The 23839-nt window shown below is 42.4% G+C and overlaps 1 protein-coding gene across 2 annotated transcripts in view; it reads right to left on the reverse strand.

Annotated features, from left to right (window-relative positions):
* Positions 1-6371: 6371 nt before the first annotated feature.
* The window catches only part of WASF3 (WASP family member 3), a 133257-nt gene continuing 115789 nt past the window's right edge, over positions 6372-23839 (reverse strand). The window contains exons 6-10 of one of the 2 annotated variants that reach the window (XM_027590820.2): positions 23009-23126; positions 15213-15379; positions 14088-14354; positions 12130-12497; positions 6372-9668 (exon numbers count right to left, since the gene is read on the reverse strand). In XM_027590820.2, coding sequence (XP_027446621.1) covers positions 9511-9668; positions 12130-12497; positions 14088-14354; positions 15213-15379; positions 23009-23126 — 1078 coding nt within the window. In that variant the 3' untranslated portion in view covers positions 6372-9510. Of the gene's footprint in view, positions 9669-12129; positions 12498-14087; positions 14355-15212; positions 15380-18486; positions 18663-23008; positions 23127-23839 lie in introns of both variants that reach the window. The other variant, XM_027590819.2, reaches the window with a different exon arrangement.

Below are 23839 nucleotides of genomic sequence, written 5' to 3' on the forward strand. Positions count from 1 at the left end.
GTCACTACTCAGCTCACCCCTGTGGGCCCCAGGGGTGCTCATCTGCCACCAAGCAGGCACCAGAGAGATGGATGGCGCCAGACAGCCATGGGGTCCAGTGCCCAGTGTGGAGTCCCTGTGGTGACATCAGTCAGCTGACCAGTCCTGCATCCCTGCGGGTGATCTTTGAGCTCCTAGCAGCCATGAAAGGTCAGGGGCTAAGATGATGTTCCTGAAACTTTGGCGTTCCTAAGAATCACTCCCGGTTCCTGAACAAATTGGATTCCAGCGTCCCAGCTCCAGGTTTGACGCAGTAGGTTTGGGATGGCCCCCAGCAATCTCAATTTTAACATGCATCCCAGGTAACTCTGATGTGGGTGGTGTAGTTCTCATCCTTGGAGAACTCAGACTCAGCTGATAAGCGGTAAGGGGACTCTGGTCTGGCTCTCTCCATGGCAGTCAGACAACTGTATAACCATTTCTGACAGGGCTCATTCCTCTATTAGCTTCCTTGGGCTTCTGCATCTGCAGTGTTGCCTCAAAACCCCGCGTGGTGGGATCTGGCCAGGCAGGAAATGGAAGCACTGGGGAAAAGGAGAGGAACGGGCTGCAAGCTGGCAGCTCAGGGGCAACGGAAGGATGTGACAGTGACAGGATGTGAGGGTCCGACAGCCGCCTCGGGGAAGGAGCCTGGCCCACGGGAGAGGGGTGCGGGTGAGAGACAATGTACAAAAGCAAGTGACCTAGAGCCATTCAGAAATGGGAAAGGGGGGGCACAGGGCTGGCTTGAGCCCCGGCAATGCCACGGCTGGGTGCAGTGGGAAACCGGGCCAAACATCGAAGGTCGACCGGAAACAAAGCTGCCGATGAGTGTGGGTGCTCACGGGCGGGGGGCAGGGGGGTGGTGATCAGGGGGACTCCCAACAGCGAACCGCTGTGCTGGTAGTGACTTACTGTGCATCTCTTTGCTCCAACCCTTAGTGCGTAGGTTGTTGAGACTCTAGGTTGCAAATCAAATGAATGCCTAGGTCCTTGAAATACTAAAAGACATTTCAAAGGAGCTGAAAGATGACACCCTAACTTAATTATTGAGATGGTAAAGTCCTGATTTCTAAAGGGTACAAGGGACATTTCGAGCCACCATCACCTACGCCACAGAAGGTAACCTCTTATCCATGTAAGGGCTAAGTTATATTCACGCTTCCAGGATGTGTAGGCTTACATACTCTCAAATTGCTTGACTTCTATTTAAACTGGTTTTAGGCCAGAACAGCTGAAGCACATCCTAGAATATTAAACGCTTTTAAATGTCACTTCATGGTAAGTACCACTTGGTAGGTTTTAAATTGCTCTCAAAGGGCATATTTTCTTAATTTTTCTTCATGGTAAATCATCTACCAGTTCACCACCTCTAACTAATCATGGTGCTATATTTGAAGCCAATTACTCAAATCACAAGTGCACAGGATGCATGCAGTGGGGGATTTAGAAAGATGACATATGCAAATATTCACAACAGAGAGCTATTGTGTTTTGGCAAATAAATGTCCACGTGTCAGCTCCGTAAAGAAAGTGTATTTTGAAAGCAAATCTCTTTATCATCTAAGTTCCTGTCAAGGTACTTGTTACTCACACCTCCAAATTAAATATGTAAGCCTTCTCTAGCTCCTGACATGCCTCCGTATTGGTACTGTCGTCAGAGAATGCAGAATTAGACCCCAGTACAATGTGCTCTCACAGTGTGAACAGTTCTTGGTCTAACGATAAGAAAATCAGGTGGTGATGATGTCAAGTAGTGGTTTGCAAACTTTTAGGTAGTGGAACCCCTTTTTTCAAATGAACCAAGAGCAAAAAATAATTATTTTGTCAGCATAGATTTATTCCTAAATTTAAATTTTTAACACTCAGTGAAAACATCCAAGTTCCAAAAATTTGAGCCTGGGGTTAAGGCCAGCAATTGTTAGAGTCTCAGTCTCCACATTATTTAGATACTGTGTTCTACTTGTATAGTTTATTTTTTTAAAAAATTTTATTTATTTATTTGATGGAGAGAGACACAGTGAGAGAGGGAACACAAGCAGGGGAAGTGGGAGAGGGAGAAGCAGGCTGCCCGCGGAGCGGGGAACCCAATGCAGGACTCGATCCCAGGACCCTGGGATCATGACCCTAGCCGAAGGCAGATGCTTAACGACTGAGCCACCCAGGCGCCCCTACTTGTATAGTTTAAACAAAGGAGATGAAGGTGGCAAGTGTTTCATACCACGCCACGCAATCCTTGGACACCACTTAAATAAAGATGTCTTAAGTTTTAATGCAGGGCCCCTGCAAAAAAACGAGTTCACCTGGCAGAAAAATTGAAGTGGTCCTCTGTTTATAATTTGGTTTTCAACAACAGTCTGCATTTTTAAATTGCATTTTAAAATATTTTAAAAAATAAATATCACATCAAATATTTATAGAATGAGGCTCCCTGAGAATGCAGGACTAGCCCATTCCAGACCAATTCTTTACAGATAACAATCAGTGGACAAAAATACACTTGGCAACTATTGAAGACACTGGAGAGAAATAAAAATCAGAAGGACACCAGAGGGTTGAGACTCAGAAGGAAAATCTTCAGGTGCATTTCCTATTTTTTAGTGGCTTTTTGCCTGAGGACAGTCTCCATCCTGCCAAGCAGGGCAGCTACACTTCAGTAGAAAACCCATAGATTTGCTGGCTTACCCCACACTCTTACTGGCTTAAAAAATAAAAGGACCAAGGTCAGAGTAACCAGAACAGGTAGAAAGTGACAGAGAATACTAGAATGGAGAGCCAGAGAGGAGGATCTGAAAACTCTGTGTAAAACTGCCCAAATCTCTGGTTGATCCTGTAACCAGGTGTAACGCAAAGGCAAACTCAAAGCAACCTGGCTAAGTTAAACAAACTTCTGAGAGTTTTGTTGTTATCCATCGCAGGGCAGGGTGGAGAGAGTTGGGAGCTTAATTCTAGTCATGGCAACTCCCTTAAAAAATCACTACTTTTCAGAGGAACATAACAAAATCCAGAGTTTCTGAAGTATTTATAAAGTTTAGGATATAATCCCAAACTACTGGGCATGTACTCAAGAGAAAAGACAATCATTAGACATTGATCCTGAAAAGATCTACATGTTGGAATTAGCACTCAAGGGTTTTTAAAGAGCTAGTGTAACCACGCTCGAAGATGTAAAGGAAAATAAGCTTGTAATAAACGAACAGGTAGGGAATCTCAGCAGAGAAATAAAGCTATATTAAAAAATAGGCAATTCTACAATGGAAACAAAAGGTCAGAATACAAGATTTATTAGATGGGCTCTAGAGTAAATTGTAGGTGATGGAAGAAAGAGTCAGTGAATCTGAAGATAAATGAATAAAAATTATCCAATCTGCAGAACAGAGAGAAAAGTAATTTTTAAATCAAAAGAGCCTCAAGAAATTGTGGGCCAACCTCAAAAGGTCTAATATATGTGTAATAGGAAGGAGAGGAAGAAAGAAAGGGACGGAAAATATATTGGAAAAAGTAATGTCCAAATATTTCCCAAATTTCATTTAAGACATAAATTTACAGATTTGAGCTCTGAACCCCAAAAGCACGATGAATGCAAAGAAAATCATACCTCAGCATGTGGAGCAACATTGTTGATGAGTTTAAACTAATACAGCCACTTTGCCCAAGTCTGTCAATTTCTTTTCAAACTAAACATACACCGACCTATGACTCAGCAATTTCATTCCTGGTTATTTATCGAAGATAGATGAACAGGTATGTCCAGAAAGGAATTGTATTAAGTCTTACCAAGAAAATGGATAAAACCACTGTGGTATATTCATACAATGGATTCACATAACTACTATGTGACAAAAAGGAATAAAATATTGATATATGCAATGACATGAATGGATTTCAAAAACATTATGCTAAAAGAAGCCCGGTGTGGCTCAGTTGGTTAAGCGTGTGCCTTAGGCTCAGGTCATGATCTCAGGGTCCTGGAATCGAGTCCTACATCGGGCTCCCTGCTTAGTGAGGAGTCTACTTCTCTCTCTACCCCTCCCCCCTGCTCATGATCTCTCTCTTATGCTCTCTCTCAAATAAATAAAATCTTAAAAAAATAAAAGGTGTAAAATGGTACTGACTGCTTTAGTCCATATATGTAAAGTTCTTCAACAGGCTAAATCAACCTATAGTTTATTTTTTTTTTTTTTCAATTTATAGTTAAAAAAAAAAAAAACCCACAATGGTGTTTGCCGCAGAGACTGGGACAGAGGAGAGCAGACCCTGAAAGGGAACGAAGCAACATTCTGAGGTCACAGGGATGCTGTCTTGATGGGATTTGCACTACAGAAGTGTACACATTGTTACAACTCATCGGTATATGTAGGATGTTGCATTTTACTTTTTACCTTAAAAGTATTAAATATTATCTATAAATATTAAACTCTATGATATGTATACCGAGTGCTCAGAGGTAAGTGTACTGCAACTTACTTTGACATGCATAAAATAAGGTGGATTGATATGGTTCTATGGGCGTTTACTAAACAATGTTCTTGTAGATTTCAGTTTTTTTCACAATAAAATGTTGAGGGGAGGGATGTTTACCTAACTCTTGAGGTCTAGTGTGGAACAGAAGGACCTTAGTTTGGAAACTCAAGAACTAAGAGACCAAGCTTGGAGTCCCAAGCAATGCAAGTGATGGTCTGTTACCCCATTTCTAACACTAGGGAGCTGGACTAGCTGGACACTGAGGTGCCTTCTAAATATACCATTAGTCTAAGGCCCAAGGCTGTCAAGATCAGTGAATAACCATCAGGCTGCAAATAGGAAGACATTTTCTGTACATTTGTAGCTGCAGCTGTGGTGGTGTTTGTTGGCTCAAAAAGCTCCCTCAATTCTGAGTGCTGGGCATGGGAAGGTGTCTACCATTTTTGTATATGGTCTCATGACGTCCCTCTTCCTCCCGCTTCTTCCATTTCAAATACTTTGTTCCCCTTATTATGCCATACTGTCTTTCCCACCGTAGGGGTGGCAAATGCTGTCCCACTCTTGAGAAACTCTTTTCCCTTCCCTCAACCCCTAAGCTCCTGTTCATTCTTAGACCTCAGCTTCCCTTGGCCCACAGACTAGATTGGGCACTCCTTACACCACCCCTTAAAGTACATGTAAAATGATCTAAAATTATTTGACGATATTTAATGTTTGTCTTTCTCTTTAGACAAGAAGCTCCATGAGGACGGAGACTGGCCTCCATCTTCCCCAAGTGAGTTGCAGACACTGTTAAGTGTCAGGCACTATTCTAGGTGCTCTATACCTATTACTGCATCCAAGCTCTTCTTAGGCCTTCACATATTTATTGATGGAAGAAGCCTCCCCCTCTGCCTTACAAACAACAACCAGTCAATAAATATTTACCGACACCTATCAAGTGTCAGGCACTGTGCTTGGTAAACAGCATGTAAGAGTAAATAAGAGGCCCCATGCCTGCCTCACTAAGTTCAGTCTTGTAGGAAATACACCAAAAGAAAGTGGGACCTATTCATCAAATGACAAGTATATAATAAGGGGGAATACAGGTTACAGGGTAAAATATTTCATTTTTTTTTTAAGTTGCACACAATTCATTTTTTGGTAAAAAAGTAACTCTGACATCCATCCATTCACCTAGTCATTCAACAAGGGGCTGCTCACCGTCTACCAGTTTGGCCATGTGCTCTCCAGATACAAAGATGCAGACGGTATTCACGAAACACGCTGTCCGGAGGGGAGGCTGCGGGGAGACCCAGCTAGAACTCTGGGAAACGCGTGTTGTGGGAGGTGGACACAGCGGGCACGGGCAACTCAGAGGCAGCTGTTCCGGAAGCTCATTCCAGCCAGCTTTCCCAAACGTGGCCACGCTTACCTTCCCGACTCAGTTCCCATTGTCCCCCAGGTGCATGCTCGCCCCAGAGTGAGTTCGATGTCAACCAAGGCCCTTGACCAGCAACTTAACTTCATGCTAGTTGGCTCATATATAAAATGGAGAGAATGCCCATTTTAAAGGGTTATTGTAAGGACTGAATGAAAGCATCCCATAAGCAATAAATGGTACAGAGTATTCATCACTGAGACTAGATGTGGCCAAGACACCTCATCTGAGCATGTGGCTTCCTGCTCCCAGAAAGGCTTTTTCTAATTATGCCAGTGCTTCCCGAGTCACTCCCAGAATCCAATCTGAACTCTTGGATATGCAAAACTTACGCAGAAATTTAAATGGAAATCAGAGTGGTATCTTTTGCTATCTCATAATGAAAATGCTAATTAAAAACTCCACCCAACCCCCAACTTCTCCCCTCCAAAAAAGGTTAAACACACAACACCATTATCAATGAGCAAAACCTTTTAGGGTTAAAAGTGTAATTTTATTTAGATGTTACTTGTACATAATCTATAGTAAGATATACAAACAGATAAAAATTGTTTAACAGGAGGTGTGTTTTTTGTTTTTTAATACCACTTTAAATTCAATTTACAACAGCATTGGTAATACTGCAAGGTGACAGATACTCTGATTTATAAACAAAAATTACTTGCTACTCTGGCTGATACATTCCCACTAGTCTTTAATGGATTAAAATGTATCATGTATCCCAGTTGCAAATTATTACAAAACTTTCACAACCTAGCCACTTGGTGTTCAGAAAAGATTTTGATATTCTAAAATTTACTGAAGTGAAAATGTTAATTTTCTAACCATATACTTTCACTAAAGAAAAACGTAAGTGTACCAAATCTCATGGTTTGGGGTTAACAATGGAAAACCAACCACGTATGTTTGTGTAAGCTAATGTGTGGTACCGAGTAACCTTCTCATCCCCTTGCCTAATCTATGATATGAGAAAAAAACTTGTAAGAAATTAATCTAAAATACACATGGGGGGAAAAGCTGAGGACAATTTAAAATAACCTTACAATATTGTAACTACTACTTGAAAAATGTAAAATCCATAGATATGAAATATGCTTTTAAACGTTTTTCTCCATTCATTTTGGTAAATAGTTCTTGAAAATGAAAACTGAAAATTCAAAATATTCACTTTTTCCTTTTCATGTAATAGCACATTAGAAAAAGTCTGGATTTAATTTTAGAATAAATCAGAGTTGCTGAGAAATATACTGCAAAAATAATCTAAATTGAATTTTAGTCATTTTCCATTCTTTTAAAGGCTATGCAACACATTAGGGCAAAAGGTTTTCACTAGTCGGAAAATCAAGTCGAAAATAACTTGTTGATTAAACCACAGGAAGACAACTAATAATAGGCTTATGAATATTTATGGATAAAGTGCCAGTAATTTTATTGTAATAAGATATAAAGAGAAGAAATCCTGACATGGATAGTAGCTTTATGTGTTCTCTTCATCCTGAGAACAGAAGGGACATAAAAAACAAAGAAGCGTTACCAAATAGAAGTTCTAGAATTATACAAGTAATTCCTAACAGAAAAGGAACCAAAAAAACAAAATACTGTAATAAAGATAAAATCAGACTACAAATGGTAGAAGTCCCAAGAATAATGCCAAAACAGTAGGCCTTTATGCTGGAAAAAAAGGGGGGGAGAAATCAAAGAAAGAAATGTAAAAGTCCATTAATAACTACCACTTATATTCAATAAAATTATAGTGACTAGCTCCAAGAAACAGAAACTCGAGAAGCATGTGCCCAAATGGCTAGTACAGCTGAAAAGCCTCAGGTAACCTGGATAGAAGAAGCATGGTCTCCGGAAGGGGATGCAGACACTAGGCTTTTCAGAGTTTCAAAATCTACATGACTAAAGCCCAATGATGACCGCCCACAAGCTGAATCAATGTCCACTTGGGGACACACAGACGTGGTTTGGGGGCGCCGCTGAAGTCCTCAGGAGGACTCATTAACAAAAATCCATTGGTCATGGTCCTGTTTAGATGACTACCATGAACCAGACAAGTCTGTCTTGAGCTAAAGACTCCTTCATCATGACAGACAGTCACAAATAACCGCCATCCGTTTGAAAGGCTGTACGTAGGTAAGAATCCCTAGTAATTGAAGTATTTTAGTATATTTGTGAAGTCGTATCTATAATCGAAGCCTGGGGGCGTTTCTTGATTCTGAACAAGCAGTTACCCTTCACCCAAGATTACAAGAGCAAAGCTGCCATCCTATTTTCCAGGGCTCTGCTCTCACCAAGATAATAAACCCCGGGGGGTCTCTCGAATGGCCATGTGGAAAGAACGGCAGTTAGGGCTAAGGTGAAAGGAAAGTGATCTGGAACAGCTACACGTCTAATCTAATCTGAGGTACTTTTTTTAAAATTTAATGTGCTGAGGACAACATGAGAAAAGAGAACCGTGTGCTTCTAGGAGTAGGGCCAAGGCCCTACTTGGGTGATGGATCCCTAATCTGGCCACAGCACCAGGAAAAGCGAATAGCTGTCAGCATCTACTTTCACCTAAAATCTAAGCTTTAAAATCCAGACCAAGTGGAGCGAGGTGCCATGGGGAAGCACTCTCTGAAGCACACCGGGGAGCCAGGAACTCCATCGGGGAGCCAGGAACTCCACCGGCCTCACTTAGGACGCGGCTCCGGGGAAAGGCGGGGGGGGGGGGGGGGGGGGGCGCGTTCCTCTGCACCGGGCGGACCCTCGCCTGCCGTGTCCGTGTGGCGGCTGGCCCCGGGGGCTCTAGGGGCTGCCAGGTGTTCCCAGTGTCCGCCCCGATCCCTCCCCCCACCGCCAAGGAAAAAGAACCCTGTTCATTTTCATGACTGCGCAGCGGCTGGAACTTCTCAACAGAAATCATCAACAAGCATCGACCAAGTGAGTGCCCGCAGGGAATCCTGCCTGGAAAGGATCCTTCCAATTTCACATTTCACAAGAGCGTGCAAAGGAAACCAAATCATCTCACAGAGCGTTCCGATTCACACAGAGGCGACCGAGCCAAGAAACGGAAAGCAGCAACGCTTGACTCTGTTAAATCTTTCCCTCTGGAACCAACTTCTTCGGAAACACATTTGAAACAAACAAAAAAGGGTGAAACGGTCCACTTACTGATTGGAAGACATCACTCTGACACACGGTCATAAATCTTGCAAAGACCTAACACCAGGCAGCTTCACAAACACACAGCAAGTCTGCAGAATTATAGTGATCAAGAAGAGGAAACCCAAACCGCACTAAGTACTTTCATGGCCAAGAAAAAGTAAGCAAGAGGCTGTTTTCAGGACAATGCGATAGTTACAGCATATTTCCTCATGTGCAGCACAATTTGCTATGTTTAGTGGCACTTAAGTATTACACAGTAAATACTGAAAAAACCCAGAATTTTTGGATGTGCAAAAGCAATATCACATTATTAATACAAAAGGTGCTAAGCTACAGGATTATAATACCACTATGTGGGTGCTGAGACCACTTAAAATTTTCAAGACATTTCCGACACACGGTCTCGCGGTGGCCGCCGGGCTCAGCAGCGTGCCGCCTTGCTGCGCATGCGCGCCGCCTCAGTCGGACCAGTCGTTCTCATCAAACTCCGAGTCGTCGTCAGAATCGCTGTACTCCACGGCGATGCGTCTGGACAGGATCGTGGCCACGTCATTCCCGACTGGCTCGCGCTTGGCCTCTTGCTCACGCTGTTCTTGCACCTTTTTCAACTGAATCCCTGGGGACACAACCCAAAGAGGAGAATTAGAATCCCTCTACTTGCTCCAAATTAGGGAAAACAAACTAATAAGTCTATTTACCTTCTCCCACCCCGCTGACACCAAAGGTAAAAAGTTTTGGAAACCTGAGATGAGAAAAGCTTGGGAAATGGAAGTTTTGTGACCAAAAAAAACAAAAACAAAAACAAAAACGTACTCAAAGTTGTAACACTGTTTGTAGTAATGTGTTGAAATAAAAAAAAAAACTTAGAATTCCAGTGCACATGAACATCATGAAAGAAAATTCTGGAGCTGCACCTTCCATTATGGTAGCCACATGTGGCTAGTAAGGTAAATTTATTGTGCCTAGTGGCTACCTTATTGGACCATACAAACATGGAACACTTCTATCATGAACATATCCTGGACACTGCTGTAATCCAAAGGCTTGGAAAGCAGCATTTTACGCTAATAGCTTTTGGCCAGTTCAGGGAGGAAACGGAGATCTTTGTTTCATCAACTATTGCTAAAAATTAATATAAAATAGAATGGTCTACTTTCTTATTAAGTAACAGTAGGTAACAAAGATGATTTAAAGTTAATTCTTTAATTTTTTCCTTTGAAACAATTTCAGATTTTATGGAGTCCCTGTAAGACTAGTAGAAAAATGGGGCGCCTGGGTGGTGCAGTCGGTTAAGCATCCAACTTGATTTTGGCTCAAGTCATGATCTCAGGGTTCCATGATTCAGGCTCTATGCTGGGCGCAGAGCCTGCTTAAGATTCCTTTTCTCCCTCTCCCTCCGACCCTCCCCCCACAAAAGAAAGACTAGTAGAAAAACATCCCCATAAAACCTAAACCCAGATTCCCCAACTGGTAACATTTGACCACTTCGTTTTAGCAACCTTTCTCTATCATTCTTGCTAATACACACACACTTTTTTCTGGACCACCTGAGAATAAGTAGCATATAATGTTCCTTTGCCCCTAAAATACTTCCTGTGTAATTCCTAAAAAACAATGATCAAAATGGTTAAGCAACTGCCTTCGGCTCGGGTCATGATCCTGGAGTCCAGGGATCGAGTCCCACATCGGGCTCTCTGCTCAGTGGGGAGTCTGCTTCTCCCTCTAACCTTCCCCCCTCTCATGTACTCTCTCTTTCTCACTCTCTCAAATAAATAAATAAACCTTTAAAAAAATATCAGACTATTAGCACAGATACAATACTATCATCTATTCTACAAATTTTATTTAAATTTTGCCAGTAGACTTAGCAGCAGAAAGTTTTCCACCAGGCCTAGGATCCAACATGGGAACACCCATTACATTGGTTGTCATCTTTCATTAATGTCCCTTAACCTGGGCAGTTCTTCAGTCTTTGTGTTTTCTGACCTTGACATTTTTGAAGAACAGAGGTAGCTCCTTTGTAGACTGTCCCTTGATGCGGGCTTCCTGTTTCCTCATGATTAGATCCTGATTACATGATCACTCTTATTGGAAGGGGCTCACAGGTATCCAAAAACAAAAACACTGTCCTACTATGACCCTAAATTTATCAATGAGGTCGCATAGTTCTGGGACTTCTTTTCTTGACAAAATCCAAGTGTGTCAATGACGCTGAAGACCTACGAGAAGGCTGGGCTTGTGTGCCACACTCGGGTCTGATTTGTGGGCACTCAAGCAAAAAGCAGAGGCAGTAATGTCCCAGCCGTCCTGGGAAGGACGTCAGTGATGCCTTTCTCTATCCCTTCTAGATGGAAACAACGAGCCTGTGACCAAGAGATGGTGCAACTCCCCACTGAATAAGGAGCTCCTAGGACATCCGCACACCCTGTCAGTGACCCTCAACCGGCCTGGGCTGTGGGCTTGGGGCTGAGAATAAATGGGGTGGAACAGATGGTTAGTGTGTGGTGCTGAGGGGATGCCAAAACGGGTGAGCGTCTGGGCTCCTCCATCCTGATTTGACCAGAGAGGCTCTATTTCTGTATGTCTCATGTTCTGGGGTTCAGTGTAGGACTTTTATCCGACAAAAGAATCTTGCTGCTAAATAAATGTTGAAAAACTTACTGGCTTAGCACATCAAGCTAAAAATATGGAAAGTCTAGGACATAGCTCAGCTTTTTAAAAATAACTCAATCACTGATACGAGTTCACTTTCTTTCATTTATACATTTACCCTTAGAGTAGATGCAGAGAAAAGATCCAATTAATCAATGATCATTTTTATTATCTATTTCTAGTCAAGTACAGCTTTCCTGAATCCCCTCGATACTCTATTATTGTGTATTTATCTTGCACTGGCAAAAACAGGTCTCCTGTTAAAAAAACAAAATCAAACAAGTGTCCTTTAACCCTATTCTAAAAAACAGTTCAGTGGAAAGAGCGGAAAGAGCAGTCATTTGAAGAAGACTAGGCTGTAGCTGGTTAGAGCCATAAAGAAGTCTCTTTCTAAAAGGAACACTGTGTTTGAGACGCTCACTTACCCATTCGAATGGCAGCAAGAAGATCGCTTCGAGCATCACTTATGGGTGGCTGTGCCGTCTCTAGGCGCTTTGCCTCAGCTGCAGGGGGGCCATGCATTGGGGAGGACGAGCGAGAAGAGCCTGCGCCAGGGGGGCCCGGTGGAGGAGGCGGTGGGCCCGGAGGTGGCGGCGCTGTGACCACGAGCCCAGCGGTGGGAGGGTGAGGAGGAGCCGGATAGGAGGAGCCCGCGGAGGCAGGGAACGGGGGCTGCATGGGGATCTGCAGGGGGCTGACGAAAGCAGTTTGTGCTGAAGGAATCATGGGGGCTGGTGGAGGAGGAGGAGGTCCTGAGGGGTTGTAATACTCAATTATCTGTGCTGGCAGCATCCTAATAAAGAGATGAAATACACAGAGTCACTAAAGCAGCAACAGAGTCCCATCCTCTGTGAGTCGAGCATGGCTTATTCAGGGGCCTCCCCCAAACACAATATATATTGTCCTCTGAACTCAGAACACTGCAGGATGCAAATATCCACACTTCGGGTCAGTCGTTCTTACAGGTCTACATTATTCACTATGATGAAATTCATCTACTCAAATGAACCAGAAAGAAAACCACTCTAAAAGTAACTTTTGGGGCACCTGGGTGGCTCAGTTGGTTAAGCGTCCCACTCTTGATTTTGGCTCAGGTCATGATCTCAAAGGTCCTGAGATCAAGCCCCCACGTGGGGCTCCGTGCTCAGTGTGGAGTCCGCTTAGGATTCTCTCTCTCCTCCCTCTGCCCATCCCCCACCTCCCGCTTGCGCTCTCTCAAATAAATAAATCTTTTTTAAAAAGTAACTTTCTGTGGAAGGTTAGAATAAAACAGTTGACTACAAAGGTTATGAAGAGCAATTCAAATCTATCCTTCATACTGGGCATCTCAAAGGTGGGTGGCTCACAAACTTGTCTTAAAAGGGTTCTGTGGTCAGTCAGATTTGGAAAATTCTGTATTTTGTATCTCATCCCCATGGAAATTCCTCAAGCCCACAGTGGCCATTAAAATATCAAAATCTTTGAAAAGTCCTACACCTAAGAAGTCCACTGAATCCTACTTAGAAAAGGGTTTTCCAAAACAACTGGACAAGTGGACCACAGACCCTCTCTTTGCCAGACCTTTAGTTAGAGCCTCAAACACACTCTGGGGACCCTTAAAGAGAAGCAATGGAAGAGAATCTCTGAAAGTGGAGGGACGTACATTTAGAAGGTGATATACGCTGCTGTGGACTGAAGAACACACATGCTAATGTAAACACACACATTCAACTTTCCCGGGCACTGTCTCCAAGAGGCTAACTCTTTAAAGATTACGGTTAAGCCAGAAAAGAGAGGACAAAAGACAGCCTAACAAAATAAAGGTGGGTGCTTACATTACTAAACACTTGAGCATGAGAGTCTTTCTTTAGGAGGTGTTTAGATTTTACCCAAGTGACAGAAAACAAAAGGACCGGACCTGGGGGTAGAAGGACATCTGGGCACCAAGAGATCAAGAAAGGGAACTATATGGTCAAGTACAAGCAGGGGGTCAAGGGGTGGCTGCCCTGGATAGTTCCCTCACTTGTGATAGGACCTCTCAGTGGTTCACCCGGAACATAGACAGAGGCTTGAGAGTTTGGGACAGGTTCACAAAATCAGCGTTTCATCCTTTCTCAATGCCTTGGCTTAGCAATGCATTCAAACACACCTAAAAGTACGTATGAAGGGAGTTTGTATACATGAATACAGATACAAACCTGAGATCTGTCTGTAATAAAAAGGGGAGCAGTGTGACACTGAATATTTTAACACAGAATTGGTCATACTGGTAGTATCTACATCCAGTCATCCTTGGCCGCATCTGTCCCCTAAGGTATGATTATTCAGTTAACATTTTTAGACCACACATAGCAAACCCCAACATGATAGCAAGCAGAGGTAGAAGACAGGAGTCCTGAGTTACCCGTAGTCTGCTGGCGCCATGGGGGCGGAGGCCTGGGACCCCTCTGCGGCCTGCGGTGGGGGTGGCGGCGGCGGCTGCTGGGGTCTGTTTAGGGCCATGTGCCTTGCCGAGGCGGAGGGGGGTCGGTACTCATGCTCGGGGGCCTGGGCTGCTGGCCCGTGCGGTGGCGCATCCCCGGCTGCGTAAGAAGGGGTCACGGGCTGCGGGTGCAGAGAGTGGTTGGGAGTTGCCGGGTAAGAGTAATCTGTAACATCCGATGCGTGTGACCTGACGTGCAGGAAAGAGGGGTGGGAGAAACCAAAATTCAGTTAAAAAGATTCCCCTCCAGCAGGCATAAGCATATTATTTGAATGATAACTTTGCCCATGTACAGAAATCACACACTGATTTTCTTTACTATAGACTAGGTCCAGCCCCATGAGAGCTTCCAAGCAACAACATAATGACTACTTTAGCAGCAAGCCCCAGTGTTACATGGCTTCAGAGTCACAGCGTTGAAGTGACTAAGTCAGACAGATCAGCAAGCAGGAAACAGCAGAGCCCCGTTTCCGCAATATTTCAGCGTGCTTTTTTTCTAAGAGAGAAGGCTACAAGACAAATTCCATTTAATTAAAAAACAGCACCTGAGACAGGATTTCAGTGGCAACGGAACTGACAGCATATAATTAGAAATTATAAAATGGCAGGTGAACTGGATAAATATGAACAGTAAGAAGAGCAAAAGAAATCAAGAATGCAATTCAGTGGGTTGTAGTTTTCTTAAACAGAAGGACTGTATTTAGCCAAAAGAGAAAGAATGCGGTGCAGTATGGAAAGGACTTCTTTTCTTTGACGGCGGAGCGTGAAACTCTGGAAGGAATGGAGATGTGGTATTAGATGAGCAGAGCCTGGAAAGTTGCGGGTGCCGGGATGCCGGGGGGGCCCCCCCTGGAGGGAGCGCGGCCTCGTGAGGGTGGCGGCCACACAGGCCACAGGCATTAGTAAGGACAGCGGCGTGTCCCCGGCCCGGGCTACAGGCCAGCTCCGGGACGCATGGGATCAGAAAAGGGGCTGTGCGACCTGTCAGGGCAGCCAAAGCAGGGCAGGCAAGCTGAGGCCGGGGTCCGGGAGAGCAACATGACGAACCCTCTGGGCACCGTGTCCTCGGTGGCGCCCCCTGCCTGCACCAGCTCCTTGGCGTCACTCATGAACTCAATGCCCATTTTCCTTCTCTCCCATTCCTCTCTTCTTGTCCTTACTCTTCTCACATGTATTTGCTGGCTTCTGTGAGGGGTCAGCTTGTGTCTCTCTCTCTGGAGGAAACAGGCAAACACACATTGGGGATGTAGAGGGTGGGGCGGGGAAGACACTAACCGAGTTTCTATCTTTGAAACTCAGACAGCAGCTTCCCTAACTGGAGCATCACACAGCAGAGAAAACCATCCTAAACGACAAAAGGCTGCTTTGTTTTGCTTTGTTTCTTCCCTGATTGCAGTGTAATAATAATTGGCAACCCACTTTTCCTTCCTTAACCGCAGTATAAATTCTAGATTACAGCATGCATAGGAGCATGTCTTCTGAACTATGCAAACTATGCAAGGGGGTTAAAAATATTTAACATTTAAAAAATGTTAATGGGAGAAGAACCTGACCTGGCTTTAGATTTAGCACATTTTAAAAACATAAATACCTAAAACTCTGGAGTCACTGGTGACGTGTGCTTGACTCTGTGTGCGTGCCTATGTCACAGATTGTGTGTACAACTTTCTCAAGGAAATAAAGTTATCTAGGAAAACACAGAGTGCTTCTGATGAGAAGAGGAGCCAGAAATTGTAAACACTGTGGCATGATTCAGAGTGCTACCTTCATAAAGTGGCTTTGTGACAGAGCCCCAACGGAGCCAGAGAAAGGGGAAGACCAGATGGAGGAGGGAGTAAGGAGCAGGCAGTGAGCAGCTGAGGACCAGAACTGCAGCGGGAGAGTTCTAGAGGGCAGGGCTCTGGGGAAGGGTGGGCTCGAGAGGGGCTGCTCGGTGAGGGGGGCACCAGCGGGCTGGAGGAGAGGTGGAGAGTAGGGGGCCTGCTGGGGGACAGAGACCCCCACAGGAAGTTAGCAATCAGCCACAGAAGATGCTGTACCAACATGGAGATGAGTGGGATGATGCTGAAGCGTCATGATCGGCACTAATTATCTGTCACAGAAAAGAGAACTGGTAAGAGTGAAGACCGCGTGGAAAAAGGAGGAGACTCAGTGGGAGAACCCAAAGACTCCCCTGGGGTCTTCTTGTGGGTGGACAGGTGGGCAGTCGGACAGCTGTAGCACGGGGCGCAGGAAAGGAGGACATGAGTACAAGGACATTGGGCTGGAGGTCTCACACCGCCTGATAATGGTGAGAGAGGGCAGGAGGGAAGCATGTCCATTCTCATCCTAAATTTACGCTTACAATCAAACCATTCCTGATCTACAGAGAAAGCAAAATTCTATGGTTAGTTTACGTGGATTGGGTTAAAACAGATTACTTACATGAACAGATCATACACATGCCATGAAATCTGATGTTTAAATTTAACTGTTGTCCCCTATACATCCATTAAAAACCATGTTTCTAAACAACACTTAAAACATAAATATGAAATAACAAAAGTCAAAAGATAGAAAACAGAGCATGATGTCAATTTTGTAAAAGAAAACCACATATATGTATAGAAAAACGACCAAAGAAAGAAATACGCTAAAATGCAAACCAGTGGTTTCTCTGGATGATAGGATTATGGATAATTTTTCTCTGTCATTTCCAAATATAAGAAGTTCAACTTGTTTTATAATAAGAAAAAAGTGATATACTTCAGTAAAATAAAAAATAAAAGATTCTAAATTAAGGGATAGGATCCAAGTACAATCTATTATCTGGTACACGCAGATAGTAAGAGGCCGCAGGAAATAGGATTTACATTCTGAAAAATAAGAGAAATGAATATTTATCTAAACAACATAAATACAAAGGCAGAATACCAAATAATCTCAGTAATCATCAATTTTATACCCAACACGGAAAAACTGAATCTCAGATGCTAGAATGAATAGCAATCATTCAACTGTGGGATTAAAAAAAAAATCATTTTTCCATCTGTACCTACTTAAATAAGAATATATATGGAGTATTATAAAATAAAGTATAAGTTTTACATGAGTAAATAATCACAATCAAATTAGTTGGGGGAAAAAAAAAACCAAAAAACACCCTGGGGGCTATCTATCATATTCAAGTACCCCTCCTCACCCCAAGACCTGTGAGCAAACCTGAATCATCATTATTATTTTCTATGGAAATGAAAGGACATAGAGATTCACACTTGAGGTGAACACTCTGATGCAGCTCCAATAATTCCCTAGTACTGAACAGATAACAGCTTATACAGAAGAACTGCCTAGAACTTGCCTCTTAGCATAGCCAACCAATGACTGACAGCCCTTCTGGGGTAGGGATTGTTTTGGGCACGGTAACTACCAAATATGAAATATCTTCTGTGTGCAGAGTCTGTGTTAGACACTGAGGTTATAGAGATAAAAATTAAGAAAAAAGGACACAGATATAACATAAGGTCCAGGTTGTTGCTGTTTTTGAAACATTCTTGAGTCACGTAAGAATTCTCTATTCAAATTCTGAAATGCTGACGGAAGACTCTGAAGCTTCTGGCCAGTAGAAGACCACGACCTTACACAAGCAGAGACAGGAAATTAAACTGTCTAGTCTAGAAGTACAAACTGACTAGTGAGTCTATGTCGTTCCATGAGTCCCTTTTGCAACACATGTGACTTAGTGACCACATCATTCACACCTGCAAGAAATATTTTTACTTAAATGCTTACAAATTCTTAAAGTAACTCCAACAGAATTCTTCTCCTGAAATTAGAACACATAAGATTAGTAAATGGAAGAAATAACTATCTCTTTTGCTCATCACTCTTAGAAAAGGTTTCCAAAAAGAATAATAAAGTTCCATCTTAGGCACATCAATTACCACCTGCTAATTATTTTTAGTTTATCAAGTGGCAAAGCAAATTCAACACTCTAAGCTAAAGAGGGAGAGAAAGGATTAAATGATTATTAAGATAAAAATGTAAGCCACTGGTAGTTACTGAGCCCAAATTTAGCATCAATGTTAAAAACACTACATCTAGGTTAGTGGAACAAAAAACTTGAGTCAGAGCGATGGAAAATCATACAAAGTAACCCAATGTAAAATGAAACCGCTTTCAAGTATTATTTCAGAATCAAAAAATATGTATCATCAATTTTTAAGGAAAGTTTTTGAAACATATCGTGGGCCATATAAACACCAAAGCCACTGGTGTGTTTCCAACATATAATAAAACCAAGTACTACGCGGAGGCTTTGCTACAACACACGCACACACACCTAGTGTCTGGGGACAGGGATCCCTCGGAAGACGCTCCGTGGTACACACTCTGAGACAGCCTGTTGTCGGGTCTAAGCTCTTTGTCATATGCCATCATACTCCACTCCTGGCGCCTGTTTCTGGCCTTCCTAACCTTTTTCACCTCCCGGGTTGTGCCATCTATACGCTTTTGCTCCTGATGTCCAGGAAGAGAAAGCAAGCATGCCGAGACAGAAGGGAAAGGAAAAGAGCAGGTTAAATGCAGTTGTAATGCACGGGATACAAGCCCGGCATGCAGACAAGAGACATTCCCATTTCAGATCACACTAACGTTAAGAAATTCTAACACAGTATATATTCTCTTACCTGACACAGACCCAGCAGCGGTAACTGATACTTAACCATTTAACCTAAATAAACAGAAGCTACACTGTGGCAGCTACCTCCAGGAATCGCTTACCATCATTTCTGGTAAAGAATTCGCATCTTACTAGGTTTTTAGCTTGTTTTAAATGTACTAGATCTTTTAGATCTGCATTATACAGATGAGTGTCTGAGATATAGACTAATCATGTCCTACCAGTACACAATTTCGACTGAAATGTTAATATGCAATCATCTTTTCACAAAATCACTCAAAATACTCCACTGCCAGGTTCTAAAAGATTGTTACAGAATATTTAAGCTAATCCTGCAACTAGCTTAACATAGAACAAAAACATGATAAGAACTTACCTTCCCATACAGAGAATCAGTCTTGCTCCAGCCCTACTTTGCCAGCAAAAATGTGTCCAATAAAAACTTGGGTCCTACATGGGTGTTTCTTTAAAGGTGAGGACAGTTATTCCTACACGTGTATGTGTTTTTCATACTTCCCAAATAAGAGGTTATGGTGTTTAAAGATGAGAACTACGTGCTTTTAACTCCTACACTCCCATTAAAGTACCTCCGCACACAGCTTCACTTCACACAGAGTACACACTCACAAATGCTGACTAAGCGATCAGATCTGGGTGAGCTTACGGTGCTCACGACAACGTCTCAGGCACCGTATCAGGCGCTGACGATGCAAACAGCAGACAAACACAAAAGACAAGGAATCGGCCTTCATGGAGCTTGCAATCCAGTGGGGGAGGCCCACAAAATCACACAAACAAATGTACAGGTATAGCATACGGTAAAACGCCAATGCATTGTTTACTGAATGCTGCCTTGCATGGAAGTCAGGGAGTGTCCTGGGGGCACTGGGACAAGCTCTGTCGTGTGGGCAGGCACCCATTCGGCAAAGGGGTTGGGTGCATGGCCAGAGGGGAGAGAATGTGCACTGGCTCTGAGGAGAAGGCACATCGGGAGGAATGAAAGAAGGTCATGGGGAGCTAGGGGGAATGGCTCCTGCGATATAAAAGGTAGGCCAGACCTCACAGGCTGGGGCAAAAGTGTTGTTCTTTATCCCCAGAGCAATGGGAAACCACTGAAGGTGAGAAGGGAGGGCTGACGTGCTGTGGAGGCATTTGAGAAGATCCTGTTGGTGCGGGAGGCATGGGTGAGGTACTGGCAGAGGATGTGAACACGGAATTCACAGAACATATATAAATGCTTAATAAAGATATGAAAAGGTATGTAATGCAAATGAGATTTTTGGGGGGCGGGGGGATGAGTGCATCAAAAAAAGTAATAATGATATGCAGGTCTGGAAGAAGTCTGTTAAGAGCATAACCTGGTTCAGTCTTTTTAATGGTCAGGGGCAATATGATGGTATCTTTCAAAATTTAAAGCTCAGATTTGTTTTCTAAAGGTTTACCCAGAAGACATATCTGCGTGTGAGTCACGTAGTACCACAGTACTGTTAAGCAACTGTTCACGAACAACTGAAATATGTCCTAATACAGTGAGGGGTAAATAGTTTATGTAGCATGCATACCTTGGAATACTATACAACTATTAAAAAGAACAAAGAACATCTTTAATTATGTCAATATATGTATATGTCTGCATGTGCGTGTGTATAAGTCATGTGTAGTACAATTCTATGCATGTAAAAGTACTTTGTGAAATGTATGCATATATTTATGAATGCTTAAAAGGTCTAAAAATGTGCACACTCAATCGTTACTAGTGATTGGTGATACCTAGGGAAGGGAGAAACCTATCTCCAAATTTTCTAAACTAATGTATTTACTTCAGTGTAATGTGAGCATTTTACAACCAGCATGCATTGTCTGTATACTTGTAGAAACCAAAAGGAGAGAGATTTCAATGGATTTCAATACACGTCCTGATTAAGAACCACTGTATTAATCAGTAACTGTCACCCTTGCTTTGAATAAAAGACGTATGCTGACGTATTTAGATAAAGTGTTATGATTATCTGCAACTTTCTTTACAGGGATTCAGCCTCCAAATCTACCCATCATCATGCACATGACACACACACACGTGCGCACAAACCGACTGTGAAAAGGGTTCACAGTGATGCATTTGTACTCCAACTACACTGGCTTTGTATGAATGTGCCCAACTGTCTCCTAGCCCGGGATGATCCTAGCTGCTTCTACCTCAAACGCTCCTCGATTCTGAAGCACCCCACACCTCCTCTGCCCCCAACTCCTCCAGCATCCCCTCATGCATGCATGTGCATGCACGCGCGCGCACACACACACACACACTGACTCTGCTTAGCTGACTTCTAACTCCCCACTGTTGGAACTCAGTGAATGACACCACTTCGCCTACACGGTTACCTACCCCCCCGACCTTGTCACCTCACCCACCGTACGCCATACTTTTCCTTCACAACATTTACTAGGCACTGTAACTACACACTTACAACTACATATTTATTTGCATCATTTAAAAAATGTTTTTTAAACCAGCAAACTAAGGAAACCAAGTTCAAAAACAATGGATTTCTCATCCCCAAATTTTCTAAACTAACTTTTCCTTCAGAGAGACTTTTCAGCTCCAAACCGAAAGTAACCTGCATTTCTGAAATCCTAGGAAATGAAGGACAGCTAGTCCCAGTTTCTATTCCTACATAATAAAAGCATATTTATATTAGAATTTTCAAAATTCTTTCCCTCTTTATGAGTTCCAGTGGGCCGCATGATTACTTAATGTTTGTTTCCCCCACTACACTGTAATCTCCGTGAGGGTTATATAAGTGAGTAAGAAATTCTTATCAGAATTTTATGCATTGGAGGAATGTGTAATGAGACAAAACAGCCAAGGAAATGGCATAATTTTGAAGACATGATAATCATCCATAGACTAAGACTGTTTTCCCCTGAAGAACACTGCTGAAAAAATTAGATACTTTTGCTTAAAGTATCACTGAGAAGGGAAACCTAGAAGACCATTTAAAAGGACAGGCAGGTTTTAAAGGAATATATTCTTAAATCCCTGTTAGTATAAAAAGGTATAGGGACCAACCAGCCTCTAGATATGTTTCTTTTCCAGTCAAGAGATTAGGATCTTTCTTTTCTTCACTTAAATACTTTATACTTTCTTCACTTGAATACTTTTCCCCTCAACACTCAGCAGCTCTTCCAAGATTTTCCCATTCATCTCCCCACCCACAGTACAAAAAGAGAGCATGAATAACCAACCTTTACAATTCTTTCCTGGATTTCGGAGGGAACATCTTACACTTGTAGAATCCAAACTGTTTCTATGTTCCCTTTCTTAAATCCTGTTTTCAAATCTCAAATTCTCTTCCATCCCAAACTGTTGCTTCTATGGGGCCAGTACATCGAGATACCTCCAAACACTAAGGTCACTAACCCACAACATGCTAAGAATTTGTCTTAACGAAAGCACTCTAAGATTTGCCAAGCAAACCAGGTGCTCATTTTTAAAAACATAGTTTACATATAAAAGTCTTAGCAAATATTTGCCTTTGGAGAATTAACTCTCAAGAGGTTAAGTCTAATTTCTGGGTGCTAAAGAGGGGAAGTTCTTAAGATAGAAGTCCCTAAACCTGGGCAGAGTGTGATTATTCTTCCAAGAGTGCTCATAATGTGGATGTTTCTCAACCTTCAGACTTGCAAGTCACTTGCCTACTACACCCCACCAAAAGGAATTTCATTTTTTGGTAAATACTATGCCCTAAATGTACAGATCACACACGCTTTCAATCCAATATGAACATCTCCTTAAGGTGTTAATTATAGTGAGATGGCAAAGCACCAATTAAGAATGCTTTAAAGAGATGAGAGCAGGTCATTATATCTGATATGAAATGTTGACTGCTTTGTTAAATTTAAAGAGCAGGAGAAAAGTTATAAAACATGGTTACAAACAAAACTTCCAGTCACTACTTCTATTCAAGCAAAACAAGTAGTAGGGAACAAATCAGGCAGTATTTACTGAAAAATAGTATTACTGTGTTAGACTGAACTGCCAGTATCCTCATGTAAAAAATGAAACCTGTACTTCACTAAATCCAACATCTCAACCATTTACATAAAGGACTTACTGACTTATTTCTAAACAGGGATCCCATTTAAACGTCGATTCACAAGTTCCCGTACTAGAATTATTTACCTTTTGACGCCTCTTCTCCTTCCTTTTGTCTTCTGTGTCCTGCAGCATTTTTTCTTTCCAGAGATCAAAGAAATAGGAAGGATCAGTGTAGAACTTCAGCCCATCCTTTTTATCATCTCTGTAAATCAATGTAGCACAAGTTGGGGGAAAAGGCTGTTAGACATTTTCATGTGGGGTGAATATTCACTTAATTTAACTCATGAGATGGTAACATCTACATGGGGCACTTTGTCCTACACATTAAGTCTCTCTGGATCTCCTTGTTTGGAAAAAAAAAAAAAAGGGTGAACATGCAAGAACAGCAACTTTTCTAGAATAATTACATAAAAAGCACTCTTGACAATTCAGATTTAAGTACTGAAAAGTGCATCAAAATCACAATATGGCTCATAAACAATGATATCTGATACCTCAATTATTTCAGGAAATGGTTTGTTTATTCCAACAGGAGTCATACATAGAGATGAATGGATTCTTGGTGTGTATATATTCACCTCTACTCTGGAGCTTCAATATTATCAGGATAAAAATTAGTAAGGACGCTGTCCCTTTTATCAGGTTGGCCCAACATCTATAAATTCAATTCGGAAAGAAGCAAAATGTTCCCAGTGTATTAGGTGTGATGGAAGGTGAAGTAACCCACAAAGAGAATTCACTCGTGGCATTTCACTTTCAAGTCCTGCTACAACCACTGTGGTCTAAGGACTATTTCAAGGATTTATATAAGTTATTCATCTATCATAAAACCAATACAAATCCCAAGCTGTAATATAAATCAATAGGAAAGCTCAAAATAATCCTAACACGAACTAAACACTCTATACGACTAAT

This window comes from Zalophus californianus, chromosome 3 (genome assembly GCF_009762305.2).
Source record: "Zalophus californianus isolate mZalCal1 chromosome 3, mZalCal1.pri.v2, whole genome shotgun sequence".
Classification (NCBI taxonomy): Eukaryota; Metazoa; Chordata; class Mammalia; order Carnivora; family Otariidae; genus Zalophus; species Zalophus californianus.